The 15,592-nt window shown below is 43.0% G+C and overlaps 1 protein-coding gene across 2 annotated transcripts in view; it reads left to right on the plus strand.

Annotated features, from left to right (window-relative positions):
• The first annotated feature begins 441 nt into the window (after positions 1 to 441).
• TGFBR2 (transforming growth factor beta receptor 2) overlaps positions 442 to 15,592 on the plus strand; it is a 78,000-nt gene continuing 62,849 nt past the window's right edge. Inside the window, exons 1-2 of one of the 2 annotated variants that reach the window (XM_004588259.2) lie at positions 442 to 918; positions 14,999 to 15,073. In XM_004588259.2, coding sequence (XP_004588316.2) covers positions 825 to 918; positions 14,999 to 15,073 — 169 coding nt within the window. In that variant the 5' untranslated portion in view covers positions 442 to 824. The remainder of the gene's footprint in view (positions 919 to 14,998; positions 15,074 to 15,592) is intronic. The other variant, XM_004588260.2, reaches the window with a different exon arrangement.

The following is a 15,592-nucleotide window of genomic DNA, read 5'->3' on the forward strand; positions in this document are numbered from 1 at the left end:
AGAAAACTTCACGCACTGAGGGACAAACATTTTACAATGTGAGGGACGGGTGCATCTAGAAGAGCATGCATGCTTCTAGACACCAAAGTTTCATAGAACATTCCTTCCTACTGCTTTATTAGGGGGAAGAATGTGCTTCGGATCCACTATCTAGCTTTAGGGATCTACTGAGTCTCCCCTTGCAATTTGGAATACAGACTGTGAGGAATCCAGGAACCATCCAAATAAGGTACTTGTTTGTGGTGGGGGAAGCGCTTTGTGGTGCAGTAGGAAAGTGTGGACAACTGGTATGTTTAGTGACTCTGAAATGCGTGTCCTTCTCGCTCTCTGGTAGTCACCAGGAGCCAGGAACCCCTGGGCCGTGTGGGAGGGCAGCTAAGGGAGGCTGAAAGTGAGCAGGGGTTGATCCAGAGGCCGTTGATTGGCAGGCCCAAGCGAGCAAGCGCTGGAAGCTAAGAGCGAGAGAAGGCTCTGGGCGGCTAGAGGTCCTGCCCAGCTGTTGCGAGGAGTTTCCTGTTTCCCCCGCAGCGCCGAGTGAAGTTGAGTGAGTCACTCGCGCGCACGGACAGACGACACCCCGCGCGCGCACCCGCTCGGGCCAGGAGCCGGCCTCCTGCGCAGCTCCCCTCGGCCGCCGGGGGCCTCCGCCGGCTGTAGGCCCCCCTCCTCCGGGCCAGCCGGAGCCACATCTGGACGGCACATCTGCCTGGCCCTCCAGGCGCTGGATTCCCACAGGGCGCGGCGAGGACGCGCAGCCGAGGGCTCCGGGGAGGCGCCGTCCGCTGCGCTCGGGGCTCGGTCTATGACGAGCAGCGGGGTCTGCCATGGGTCGGGGGCTGCTCAGGGGCCTGTGGCCGCTGCACTTCGTCCTGTGGACGCGCATCGCCTGCACGATCCCACCGCACGTTCAGAAGTCGGGTGAGTAGTCCCAGCCCCGCGCCTAGGGACACCACGGGCACCACGGGCTACGGCCCCTGCGCAGCGCTTTGACAGTCGGCCCGGAGCGCTGGGGCGGAAACAGGGGAAAGTTGCCCCTCGCGGCACCCACGCAGCCTGGCTCCCGTAGCTGGAGAGAGAAAGTTGGTTTGCAAGGGGGGCACGGGGTCCACGGGGGCCCCCTTTGTGCGCGCGGGAGAGGCGGTGCGCTGGCAGCGCTCGCCCAAGCCCCCACCCCCGGAAAGGGAAGTTTATGAAGTTAGTGATCTGAAGGCGGTCCGGGGAAGCAGCGGCCCTGAGGAGGCCGCCGAGGCCGCGGGAACAGCCGCACACCTGGGCCCCGGCGATGCTGGGTGCCCCAGGACTCCTTCCCCTAGCCATTTCCAGCCCCCAGAGGCCGTTACCTCGACCAGAGATCCTGGAAACGGCCACAGGTTACCCCCTAGGCCGGTTCTTGGCCCTGAGCTCTTGGAAGCGAGTTCCAGGCAAAGAGAGAAACATTTGCAAAGGAGTTCTCTGGCTTCCCTGAGGGTTTGTGGTGGAGGGGCAAGTAATGGAGTTGGGTAGGTAGATGGCGACAAGTTTATGGAGTGCCTGCAGGCTACCTGGAGAAGATATAGGTACGTGGGTACCTGGAGCGAAGCATTCCAGCCTTCAGGGAGGTGAAGTTTGTCCAAGACTGTCATTCAGTGCAGAGTGGTGGTTAGAATCCTAAATCCTTGGGCCCACCTGATCCTTGTTGCTGGAACTTTCTAAGGGGACTTTAAAAAATAAAAATCAGGAATTCGGTTCTTACCGACTTGTTATGGAGAGTGCAGAAACCCTGAGATTTTAAAGTTAGAGTGGGTGTGCGTGCAGCTCTAAGTATGTGTAACAGCAGCTGTGTCCCGGGGAGGCTGGGTGCTGGGGAAAGTCCTGCCACTTTCTCAGACCCCAGGTTTTTTATCTGTCACATGATTTGTTTGGATATGGCTCCTCACTGACATCTTAACATCACCTGCGCCACAGCCCCGGGGAACCTTTTGGTGACTTGGAGATGTCCCGTGTCAATGTGGTTTGAAACTATAGAGACACTGAGAGGCCCCATCACGCGGAGGTTTTTTACTTATCCATAAGGATTGTCTAAAAGAAAGAGGCCAGAAAATCCAAAGGGTGCATTTCAGAGGATCTGGAGTACACGGAAAGTTTAGCAGTACATGGCTTTAGTGGGGGGTGGCATGGAAATCGCTGTTTTAAAGAACTCAGGATGTCGCCTTGTGGCAAGTAAATAAAAAAAAAAATAAATCTTGACACAGATGTGAGTTCTATGGTTTAATATAATTCCACAGCGTTTTGTGCTTGGTTGTTTTCTTGAAGTACCGGAATGTTCCACTAGCTCTGATTTTTATGACTTTGGAGTAAAATCAGAGCTTTTTTTTTTTTGGCTAATAAATATTATGTCATCCATAATTTTCTATGTTGAAAAAAGCCCTTGCAACATCACCTCAGATGAGGAAAGCAGCAGATGAGCGGGCACTGGTTTCCTGGTTTTGTTAGTTAGCTTTTGTTTGCAAGGATAAGATTTATGATTTGCAAATTCTAGACTCAAGGTAGTTCTCCCATCAGTTTCATTTCACCTACATTCATGCAGGTAGCTTACAAGCAGAGTGGCTTGTTATTTGGGTTTCTTAACAGATTTACAAAGCCCAGAGGTATCATGTATTTATGGAATTGAAGTTTCCAAATGGTTGAATGAAAGAGTTGTGTTGAATTTGTGTTCATTTGCTCCAGTTAAGTTTTTCAAAGATGGTTGAGGGCTGACAAGAGCCCTATACCAAAAGCGAGAAACTTAATCTCACTTGTGTTTTAGTTTTCTGTTAAATAGTTTCAGGATTCTTCTAACATAATTGGCAAACCATGAGAACATCAAAAAATTAACGTAAGACAAACTGTAAGAATTAGATTCTTTGTGGCCTCCCATGGAGTCATCTCAGAAACCCAAAATCCTCTCTTCTGTTCCGTAGAAGTTAAGGGTTTCAGGGTAAGAGCAGATTTCACCAAGAACTATCTTCCAAAACTTTGTTTTGAACTTCATAGATTCCTATGTGCCCTAAATTCAGAAAATGCACATTAGGTGAAAACTTTGGGTATTTGATGACTCTTAGACTCAAGAAGAGATTCTTGCGGGGCTCTGTATTGGTAAAAACAGCATTGAGATTAAACTTTAGTAAAATCACTTTTAGTGGCATGCTTATTTTTTCAGGGTCAGGGATGAGAAATCCTTAGGCCCAGAATTTGGTCTTTGGTCTACTTGCTTTTTTTCTTTTTTCTTTTCTGTTTTTCTTTTCGTTCTTCCCCCTTAGAACACATTTTCGCCTCCATGCTACTTCCTCTAATAATATCTTATTTTTAGCGAGTTATGGTTGACACAAAATACTTGTCCTATTTTGGGCCCACTATCTTCTTAGACGCTTAGCATCCCACGAGTTCTCATTATGGTCATCATAGTCAACATCATCATTTTGCATTTCAGTTTAGTGTTCCCTCTGTTGTCAGGGTGACTCTTTGGAGTTTGCTCGAATTTAGTTTCTGTTGAACTTTCCCATTAGCCTCATTGATGCTCATTTTTCCTTGATGACAACGTGTCTTCCTTGAGTATCTACTTCTAGGCGGATTGTGCAGACCTGCTTGCACCATCTCAAGTGAATGGGATAGACACAATATTGTCCATCTTTGAGTAAGCCTCGGAAGTGAGTTAGAAGCAAAGAGAATGATGTGTATCTGGATCCCATTTGCTTTGGAAGCGTCATGGGATTCTGCTGTTTTGTCCACTATTCCTAAGCAAGTGTGCGTGTTGAACATCCCATCCCAACCCCTCTGAATGTCTATTTGAATTGGTTTGTTCTCACTTTCCTGTAATTGTTTCAATTACAGACTTGGGCCATCTTTCAGTTCCACAGTGGCTGGACCACAATGGCAAACTGAAATGATACCGGAGTACTTCACAAAGTTTGTGCACAAATGGAATTTAAAATGAGTTGATAATGGTGCAAAAATTGTTCGAATTCCATGCAGTTTCTAAGTATATGCATTCGCATGAACATTTTGAAGGCTGCTGCTGTTGTGGGATGTCCTGATTCTTTAAGGCTCAGGAACCCTTCCACAGCAAGGGCTGAGCCCGTCCTGTTTTCTGTGTTCAGGATCTGGCACTGTGCACGATGCCACGTTTCGCTGATGTGTACCTGCGTGTCTTTCATGGACATAGTATAACTGATGTCAGGCCCTCTGCAGCCCAGTGGTCCCGTTTCCCTGTGGATCTGCCCTGGGTAGTAAAAAAATTTCACTTTCATGTTAGCCCTGACCAAAATGTGCAGCTTGGCTGGGTTTTCTTATATTATGTAATTGGTCCCCCTATTCCCGTGAAATATGGGGGAAAAAAAAGTTTCTACTTGCAACAAATGTGATGACAAGCTGCTAGAAGGTTTTACCCACCGTCTTTAGACACAATTTTAAGCTAGCATAAAGCCATTCAAAATCATCGTAAAACTTTTCAGATGCTTTGGCCAAAAAAAAAAAAAAAAAAAAAATCATCTAGTAAATACTGATTTTTTTTTTTTATTTTAAAACTGAAAGGCTGAAATCTAAATTTAGTTTTTCAGTTTTTTTTTTTTTTTTTTTAGTGTTTAGATTTAAAAGCAATGAAGCAACATTGGGCAAAGGAAAGTGTGGCCCTGTCGCAGCCACTGCAGTTTGGATATTATTTAGGTCCAATGCTAACCACGAGGCGGTTTAAAATAGGGTGAAGGGGAAGTGTACTTCCTGGTGGCCACATGGTGTGCATGAGCCAAGTCCCACGTAAAAGCACAACTTCACCACCTTGTTAGCTTCGGGCTTCCAGCTCCTTCACGGTTTCAGCAGACTTAACTTGTGACTTTCGATGGAAATGTCTGAACAGATATGCTTGAATAGCAAGAATTCTCCCCACCTACTTTGCTCTCCCTCTGCCCCTTGTAATATCACTGGCTGGGAACTTGCTGTCTCCGAGTAGGGCTAGGTAATGATTACTCTACTTGTTGGCCTGGCCCATCGGTTCAGAGGGTTGAGAATGCTGCATGGGCCCCTTGGCCCAGCTCAGGGAGATGTTAGGGAGAAAGCATGGTGGGTGAGCTAACGTTGGACAACCTATCCCAAGCCAGCTTCTATAATATGATCTAAATAAGAAAATGTGTAACATCAACTTTCTTGTCTATTTTGTAAAATGTCACTTGAGATATGTGTGTGCGTTTGTATGTGTGTGAGTGTGTGTGTGTGTGTGTGTGGTCTCCCCTGCATTCTGCCAGGCCCACTTTCATGATCTAGAAGTGTATTGGAAGGGAAGTGAGGGAGGGGCGAAAATGCAGTATTTGAGACAGAGGAAATTTACTATTTCACATCGTGGGTTTAGTGCTCTTGATTGAATTAGCTTGCTTTGTTTGCTTGAGCTGCCTCTTCCTCCAGCCTTTGTCTCACAAAACGTCAAGATAGGGTGGAGTTTCTGGCTACACAGAAACAATAAAGTTGCCAGTCTGAGGATGACCTGCTTGGTGGTGGTGGGGGACCCTCTGTGAGGGACCTATGGTTTGGCCGTTGACATCAGTTGGATATGGGCCATGCTCAGAGATATTTGTGATAGGTCACAGATCATGAGTACATAAGAGCTTCATCCATGCCCTGGCCTCAAACAGGTGCAGGTGAGCATAAGAATAGAGAGAAAAGAGAGCAATTAGACACTGAGGTTTAGGTAATCCAAAAACTTGCTAGAAGTAGTTAAGATTCTTCTACCTTCTTTTGTGTGAGGATGACTCTGGCTTTCATTTGCCAAGATCAGCTCCCAAGGTCTTGGCACCCAGGGTGGAGCAGCTGTTCCCTGCATGTTGTCAAATTCCTCAATGTACCACGCCCTGTTTGGACTTCTTAAGAGTTGCAGGTTATCTGCCTTTATAAATAATTAGAAGGATTTTAGCTGCAGGTCAGCCGAGTGCCTGGGACTGGTGGGAATTGATCTGGGCAGTCAAGATATGCAGCTCTTTCCCCAGCTTGCTGTTTTTCTGATGGAATGTTTTCCTCTAAGTTTTTTTTCAGCTGTCAGCCCAAAAAATATGGGTAAGACACCTGGTGTATGGGCAAAAGGGTGCCATGTCCTAGGTTTGGATGGCATTCTGCTTTTGTTCTTCTCTAGCCAGGCCTATGCTTGTGGGGTGAGAAGACTCCCAGTGTGCCAGTTGCTATCCTATCCCATTTCTGAGACCATGTTTTGGGTACTGAAGACCTTGAAGTCCTTGCCTTGATGGTTGTAGATCAAAATCTATGAAGACCTTGGCAAACCTCAGCTGAAGGGATCCTTCAGTGTGTGTGGTATGTGTGTGTATGGTGTGGTGTGGGGTGTGTGTGTGTGTGTGTATGTGTGTGTGAAGGAAAGAAAGGGAGAGAGAGAGAAAGTGAGAGAGAGAAAGGCATACATTTGATTGTCCATAGCTACATAATTCATAGTGTCTCTTTGAAGAGGCCAAGCGAAGAGCAAGGCAGGTTATTGACCAGCATTCAGCTCAGGTTGAAGTCTCTGCATACCATCCAATCCCAAAGAACTTGCAATATGTTAAGAATTAGTTCTGAAGATTACCGAGTCTTCCAAGATGTTGGGAAGATAGGTTTATCAGTCAGGGTAGAAGAATAAAACCTGGTTGACTGAGCCAGTTTGCCAACTGAATAATGACTATAAATGCTGGACCTATGTTATGTGATCCTCTATTCTACTTTTGCCCTGGACCTTCCAGGATTAAGTGTGCATCTGGCATCAGCTCTGTGCCTCTGTGGAGATGCTGGGTAGTAAATAGATTTTGTTTGTCACATCGTATTTTCCCTGGAGCAGAGGGCGTTGCTCCTTGATTTTAAAAAGCAAGCAATCTTTCTCTTAATTATAATGTTCTATATCCCTTAAGAAATTTAATTTTTTTCATAGTTTGTAGTTTCTCTTAATGGAAATTTAGCTCTACCCATTTGACTTGTTCTATCCACTTTTTCACTTACACAATATTTTTGTTTGAGATTTCTGCCACCTTAGTTATGTGTACACGGTGTCTTGAGACCACTGGTGCAAGGTGAAGTATCATCGAAATGCTTTCTTCCTGCAATTTCACCTATTTTATTTAAATAACCCATGTGCTTCTAAAGCCTCTTTAAAGAAAACAGAAATGGCAAGGTGGTTTAGAGAAGACAAAAGCTCCCCAGTGCTGTGGAAGGAAAGGAAATTTTTGGGTCAAATGTGGACATCTTCAGCATGGGCCACAGCATCTCTTTTTATGAAAGTAGTAAATCATTACAAAGCATGTGAGTCACTACTGCTTTGTGGATTGCTACCCATCACTTCTAGACTTTGTAAAATTTGTCGCATAGAGAAATCGACTTGACCTTAGTACCTTGATAATTTCTCTCAAGAGAGTTGTTGGACAAGATTCCCAATGTGGGGAGCGGCTACCTGCATCATGCAAATGCAAGCATCGTGGTGAACACTTAATGTGTATTATGTAGCCCTTACTACAACTTCAGGTGGTAGGTTTTACAATACTCTTTATAAGTCCTCCAGAGATGAAGACATTTGTCTGAAACTACCTGATTACAAATGATTAGGCTGGGATTGCAACCGAAGTGGTCTGTTTTGGGGATATAGACCCACTCATTTATAGAGACCAGGCTGACTTAATTGAAATAAATACTTGTTTACTAGATTATAGCAAAGGTGTTGGATGATCCCAAAGTTTAGGAAAAATAATGATGGTTGAATTTCCCGGTGATATATTATCTGATTTAATTTCTCCAGCAAAATAAAACAATCCTTGGTTTCCATCCCACAGATTTGACATTGTCCTGTCTTGTGACTTCAGTGGCAAAATGAAAAATGTGCATGAAGTGATACAATCTTGGCTGAATCTGGGAACCATTATGCCATCAGGCAGTCCAAGTTCTGAGTGGAAGAGGCACTTGATCTGGGAGGTTTGGAGGAGTGCCTGACGGCATCGACTATGGCTGCATGCTTTAATATTAAATGGTATCATGAAGCTCACGGAGCTTGGTCTTCAAGCCTTCTCCCTGGTCTGGGTCCATCACCTGGCACTGAGAAAAGCCCTGTCAATGAGGTTAACAAGTGTCAGGTCAGACAGTATTTCAGAACTCCTATGATGCCCTGAATCATGTAGTTCATCTATAAAGGTTGCTTTATAGAAGTTTTTCCAGATTTGGAAGCAATTAAATAGATGTAGGTAATGTAATCCATGATGAGCTGTGGAAAGAAGTAAACTTGTTCAATTTATTCAGTAAATTGAAAGAAATTCTGATCAGTTGTAGAGGAAAGACTGACTGATTTTTTTTCTCTGAGTAGCTGATATTGCAAAATGTCAAGAAAAGAAGTGGCCAAATATAATGCAGGAAAAAATTGGGACAAAGTATTTCAGAAATGTGCTTAGTAGTTTGATGACTATTTTTTAAAATCCAGTTTTATTCATGGAATTTTCAGTTTTTCAGAATTTACAATTTATAGAAGATTATTTTAACTGTAAATACTTCCATATGTAAATTTCTAGTCCTAATTGTATAATTTTTTTTTCAAAGAATGCCCCTGAAGTGTACAAGTTTCAGCTTCCATAAGACCCTGATCTATACCTCACCTAACCGTAGGGCTTGATTGTTGGCTTGGGAAGTAAATGAAGAGAGTGAGACAAGTCTATTGTTATGTCACCAAACCAAAGCTCTTCTCCAGATTTAGCTAATCCTCCACCATTTTTCCAACTTTACAGCCCTGTGACAAGTAGAGAAGAAGTTACAAATAGGTCATTATCACAAAACCTAGATTTTGCATGAAAGGTAAAGCAGAGATGACCCTTGTGTTGAGATTGGTTGGAGTCTTGCCTAGGTGATAACAAGCAAAGACTAGAGTGTGTGGTGCCTGGCATCAAGGCAGTTGGTTAACCAGGTCATGTCCTCCATCTCCCAGGTCTCATTTAGTTTGGGTAAAACTGACAAAACTTAGACTAAATGAGATCTCCATTTTTTTTCTTCTGTTCCAAAAGCTTTCATTCTCTGGGATAGTAAAGAATATCATTGAAGTTGACTTAAAAAACACTGACACAATGCTGAACAAAACTGCCGTAAGTCATAACAGGTTAAACTGACAAAGACTGAAAACCTCTACTTGAAGTTTGATAGAAATGACTGATGCTAAAAAAAAAAAAACAGTTATTTTGAAATTTTCATATACACTAGCATTGGTCTGTTTATCTCAGCTTAGCTCAACCATTCTGGCCAAAGAAAGGACTTACTTGGCTCAGGTAGTGCTCCCCATCATCTGAAATGAGAATAGTGTCTGTGAAGACTTTTCTTAAGGTACATATGTATTTTGAAAAGCTTTGTCCTGTCTAGAAGTGAAATTCAAGGAAGTTTCTGGTTTGGCTGGTTGGGTTATTTATTGGGAAAGAGAGAAATATTGTCTAATTATTGTTCTGTTGCCTTTTAATGATTTCTCCCCCAGTTTTCTTAAAATACTCTCTGGAAAGACTGAATTTGCTGCACATGGTTCCAGACTGCTATTTAGGTGGGAGAGCCGCTCCGAGTGCTGTAACTGCGCCTCTGTAGAGCTTGCAGATTCTTGCTAGTCCTGCCTAGGAATCTCTGAACCACTCTTACCTGAGTGACAGTCTTCCTACCCGTGGCGTTCTTGTTGTATTCTGTGTGACCCATAGCATTGCGCCAACACAGACCATGCTTTCATATGTCAAACAGAGGGATTTCAAAAGACCCATGGAAAAAGGATTTAAAAGATATATATATATATATTTATATATGTTTTGGATTGAAATTATTTGAAATCTGTGTCTATGAGTGTGTCTTCAGAAACTACGGAAATACATATATGAGAAATGATGCGTTAATTTCAGTCTTTTGTGATAAATGTGATTTCCATGAACTTTTGGAAATCCCTGTTCATGACAAAAGAAGAAACAAAAAACAATAGTGATGTCTTTTAAATTCATGATTCTGGAATTTCTTGTTATCCTGTAAATAATTTCTTGCCACCTTGAGTTTCTTCTATTACTGTAAGTTCTACCATAAGAATAAACTTCTGGTCTCATAATTTGGATTACCTCTCTTACCACCCATTGATTTCCAAGAGTGAGTCAAGGGCCAGTGTTTTCCTTTGCTGCCTACTTACCATTCTTGTGGCCCCCAACCATGGACTGGTTTGTTCTACTTTCTGACTCCTTTAGGAACTTCACTGCTCTCTAGACAGTCACATTGTCATTTGCATTGAGGTCCAAATGTTGAGCTCCAGCATGCTGACCCTGCAAACCGTGGTTGGCTATTGTTTACCAATGACAGCAACTCAAGACAGTCTTATCTCTTGCTGTTCTTAGGACGGGGCTGGAACCAGCAGCAATAGCCCAGCTCCGAGAATGAATTGAAAATGAAGGGCCTTGGGTCCTTCCTTGTACTTCCTTGCACTCACACCTGCATTTGTGCAAGATCAGCAGATAATACCTGGACACCTCGTGCTTTGAGAATCACTGTGCTCCTAGCCCGAAAGCATTTTGGAAAGAGGAAGTGAGTTATTGGCAGTGATTCTGGTGCGTAGCACCAGGCTTGTCTCTGTTGTAAACAAGAGGAGGATTCAAATGGAAGTTGAACTTCTCTCTGAAGGCCCGCCTTAACTGTACATAATAGCGCACTAAGATGAGTGGAGGAGAGGGTGTGCCCCTGGCAAGGGTTTTAAACCAGTCTGTTTCACTGAAGCAACCTTAATGGATCTTCCATCATTGGATTATCTCTTCTTTGACCATGAACTGCAGAATCCAAGGATGAGCTTTGTTTCTGAACTCCATGGCAGGTGCATTTACCTCCTTAAACTTTTGCAGTGACACATGTAGGCCTTTTTGCATGGTAGATTTGGTGTTTCTTGAAATCTGTAACACTCTGTTCTATACAAAGTATATACCCAACAGATTGATTAAAAAAAAAAGAGAGAGAGAGCAAAGAAACCTTGCTTTGCAACACATAGCTGATGTTGCTTCCTGTTGCGTCAAATCTCAAGTTATTCATCAGAACACGCCTAACATCGTAACATCTAGAATCCTTTTATCAGATATTTGTTTACCTACTTACACGCAAACCATAACCATTTGGTTTCATTTTTAGTCTTGAATTATGCTTCCACTATCCTACCACTACACAAAGCTGAGCTGTTTTCTGTTACTTGCAAGAACCCTTGGACCCAACATGATGACTCAATTGGTTAATTCTCTGCCTGTGAAAGCTGGTACCCTATTTAGGTGCCGATTCATGCCCTGGCTGCTCCACTTTCTATCCAGCTCCCCGCTTAAGGTCTAGGAAAGCAGTAGAGGACAGCCCAAAGCCTTAGGATCCTGCACTCATGTGGGAGTGCAGGAAGAAGCTCCTGGCTCCTGGCCTTGGATCAACTCTGTTCCAGCTGTTGTGGCCATTTGGGGAGTGAACCAGCAGATCAAAGATCTTTGTTTCTCCTTGTCTCTGTAAATCTCCTTTTCCAATAAAAATAAATAAATATTTTTTTAATGAACCTCTTACTTGTCTTTTCCTCAGCAATATCATGTGTCACTTCTATTGTTGACCTGCAGGCATCAGCATCAGTTCATGTGTTCTCCAAGTTATCACTTTGAACAGATGTTCCATGCTGGAAAGCCTTCCGTGGATCATCTGTACAAATCCTAAATAATCAGACACGTTTCTATATGAGGTCAGAAATGGCTTCAGTAGCTCTGTACACTAATGAGACACAAAACAGATTTTATCAGGAGGAGCCTCTTCCCTATATGCTGTTCTGTAGGTGAGCCTCACGCCCTGGGTGGCCACTTGATCTGGACTTGGTCACTTATCCTTCTGCTGTCCCATCACCTAGCCTGTGATGGCTCTTGATCCCAACCTCTGCCCCCATACATTTTTTCATTCTCTACCAGTCTCCTACCATTGCTGCAGTTCCATCCTCTGAAATACCACCTGCTCTAAGTGTCGCTTCTTCTGTGGGTTCTTTCTTTTGCATATTTTTTGATTTTACTACTTTTGCTCCTGGCCTATCTACTAGGACTTGTGTCTCAATCATATGGTCCATTCACCATGCTACCTATGTTTATACTTGCAGGCCAACTCCTTTTATTAAAATGAATACTCTTAGAAGAAGAAAGTTCTGATTCTATACTAGTACTTAGCCATGACTTCACACTACACATGTTGGTTTATGTGTTGTACATTTCGCTGTTGAGTACTCATTGCTTTTCAAGGCAAGATGGACTCTGGATCTAAGACAAGGTGTGGAGATTTTTCTTCTACACCCATGCGCTTCCTCACCTCCAAGTGTGTCGGTGGCTTTGTTCTCTGTAGTCACCTTTGTCTCACTTAGAAATAGGCATGGGGAAATCTTGAACAATCTGTTGTGTGTAAGTTGCTCTTTACAGTGAGATTAGCTCTGTCTGCGGTCTTCAGTTTCTGTGAATTTAGGGGTGTTGCAATGTGTGGGCTTTAAGGACTGTTGTTTTTCCATCCATCACAGGCCGCTTTTGATTCATTTATCCTTTGTGTGAATTTTTGGTAGAGGATTCCATTCACTGTGACTCTAGAAACTAGAAAACGTTATTTGCTCAGGACTGCTATTTGCTCACTACCTTTCATTTTAGTGAATCATGAGTTATCTACCACCACTGGGATTGTTGAAGAAGGGGTAGCTTAAGGAGTGTTGGTGCAATGGAGAGGAGCTAAAGACAATGATCTACCTCACCAAGGGCAAATATTTCCTATTGCAAAGGAGTAAGACTGCATTTTGCAGTGAACTGTGTTGCAGTAACAGGTATTTAGATGGCATTCGACACAGAGGTAAGATGCCAGTGGGAACTCAACACACAGTGGAGTGTTTAAGGTCCCGTGTAGTTCCAGATTCCAGTTTCTTGATAAAGCTCACTCTTGGAGGCAGCAAAGAGGCTCAAATAGTTCCATTCCTACCATCCACATGAGAGATCTGAAATGAGTTCCAGGCTCCTGACTGGCCTGGCCTGACCCTGATGTTTGTAGGTATTTGTGGAGTGAACCAGGAAATGAAAGATCTCTGCTTCTCTGTTTTTCAAATAAAATGAAACATGCAAAAACTAAAATGACGGGTGTTAAGGAGACTTCAATATGAATCCTTTGCAACATGGGAATTTAATAAACATGAGTCCACAAGGAAGATCTTAAAGTGTTTCAGCCCCTGGTCTCCATCAGCTCCCTGCAGACCTACCTAAATGAGCCTGCAGACCAGGTATTAGGAAGTATGTGCTTCGTGTGCAACTACATTTCCAGACCCTTCTGCTTGCCCACTCATTAGGTCATCAAGCAAAAAGACACTCCTTTATGGGGATTCTGGAGTCACCAGCAAGTTCATAGATGGATGAGCTATTGCCTGTTACACTGTATCTATGGGATAAAAAGACATGATGTAAGGCTTTTGGTATTAGGTTTTAGTCTTCTGTGACACTGTCCATGGTTGACATGATGTGCTATTGGTTAGCTTTCAAAGCTACTGAAAACATTTATCTTCTGAGAGTCTAATGATGATGTAGAAGAGAATATTTGTAGCAGTTATGCAATCATATTTATTTGACACTTTATAATGTATTTTCACAATCTCTGTGTTGCCCATTATCAGTTTATTAATGAGATGCCTGTGATATTTCAGGGCATAGGAGGCAAATATTTCTTAATAGATGACTTCCTTCTTGAATAACTGTTGCAGTGGCAATTCACTCTAACCTTCTACAAGCCAAGTTCATTGGGTTTTCAACTCCCAAGATGTAAATTGTTTTAAATGAAAGCAAAGTAAGTATTGAATATCTATTTAAGTTGAGTTCTGCTAGATAGAACAATTTTGTTCTTCTTGGTAACTTTCTCCAGACATTCATCTTTATGAAGTTCTGGGAAAGGAAGTGAAAAACAATACTTGACCTCTGATACAATGTACTGTTTTGATCATGATCAGTACTTTAATAAAATGTCTTCAGGAAAGGAGGAGGGTGCCTGTGAGAAGCTTGAGAAATGTTGATGGTTCTACATTACTTCTCTTTAATCCACTTCCGTGTTACCCAGTGTGACCGGGATGGCTAATTTGGTTCTTGCACTCTATAAATTCAGGTGCCTTGAAGTTACAAGAAAATGAGGGAATCAGAGTGACAGCTGATAATGACATTGGGGAAAAGATCATTTAAATTTTTAAACCCCAGTTTGCTAAGGTGCAGTATGCATGTCACCAGTGAGGACCAGAGATGCAGACCAAGATGTTGCTTTTCTTGGACTTCTCTGCCTGTATCCTTTGCCTTGTATCTTTCATTGTTAAAATAACTGTTAAACTAAGCATTAAAAGTGACGTAAGAGTCACACATTTGTTATTTACCTTCTTGTCTATGCAAATACAAACAAGCAAACAATCTAGTGCCAGGAAATCACAAAAGAAAAGTGATTTGGATAATCTAACTGCCACAGAGATTCACGGGAGGTGGAGAAGGGGAAAAAGCAAATTCTAGTATGGTAGCATTAAAGAGAATGCATTAACCATCTCTGATGTCATGACACTTAACTTCTATGACATGAACAGAGCAGTTTATGGGGCCAGTATTATGGCACAGCCTACACAGTGCTGGTCTACAATGTTGGCATTCAATACGGATGTCAGTTCAACTCCTGCATGCTCTACTTCCACTGAGCATGCCTGGTAATGGAATTCCACACTCCTGTGTTTGTCTTGACCCAGCTGTAGCTTCTTTGGCTACTGGGGGTAGAGTCATGAATTAGCAGACAGAAAATGTTTTCTCTCTCTCTCTGTCTCTCTCTCTCTGTCTGTCTTTCTGTAACTCTGCCTTTCAAATACATAAAATAAGCTTTTATTTTTTTTCTAAGAAAAAACTGAGGGCTTTATTATTGGCAATACAATTTCACTTACATGTCATATTTAATCTTGAAAATAATCCCCTAAGATGGGTGTAATTATTCCATTTTACAGATGTGGAATTGGAGGCCCAGAAAGATGAAGCCACCTACCCAAGCTGTAATGGGACCATTCATCCACTGAGACATTGTAAAGTACCATGAGTTTGTCTTTTCATCATTTTGCCAATTTCAATCATTGTGCTCTCTCACTGTTTCATTGATAAGGAAGACTGTGTAAAGTGTGTGGTCCTTCATGTTTCCAGAACTACAGTGTGGAGCAGGCATGGAAGGATTGACATTACAAGTTGTGTCCTTGCTTGAAGAATTGTAAGCTCTGTATAGCTAAGACGGGACAAGTTCCTCCTTCCAACCACACTTCTTTGACGGTTTTGTCCACCCGTCTCACTGGAGTTCAGACTATGTAATGAGTCATTTTCTTTTTCCCCTTTTCTTGTGGGGGCAGCTTTGCTTGAAACACCAGGTAGTCTGCCTTCTCGAGTGTTCTGTCACTTTTGCCAGTAGACTACAGTTGCCATTTAGAAAGGGTTGCGCCTCTCATTCTGGGTCTGCGGTTTTGCCGTTCCCTCTTCAAGATGGCCAACTTGATATGGGTATTTTTCTGCAGAAACAACCCTTCTTCACCACATAGATGGAAGTCTGGTGTTAT

Source organism: Ochotona princeps, chromosome 30 (genome assembly GCF_030435755.1).
Source record: "Ochotona princeps isolate mOchPri1 chromosome 30, mOchPri1.hap1, whole genome shotgun sequence".
In the NCBI taxonomy this organism is placed as follows: Eukaryota; Metazoa; Chordata; class Mammalia; order Lagomorpha; family Ochotonidae; genus Ochotona; species Ochotona princeps.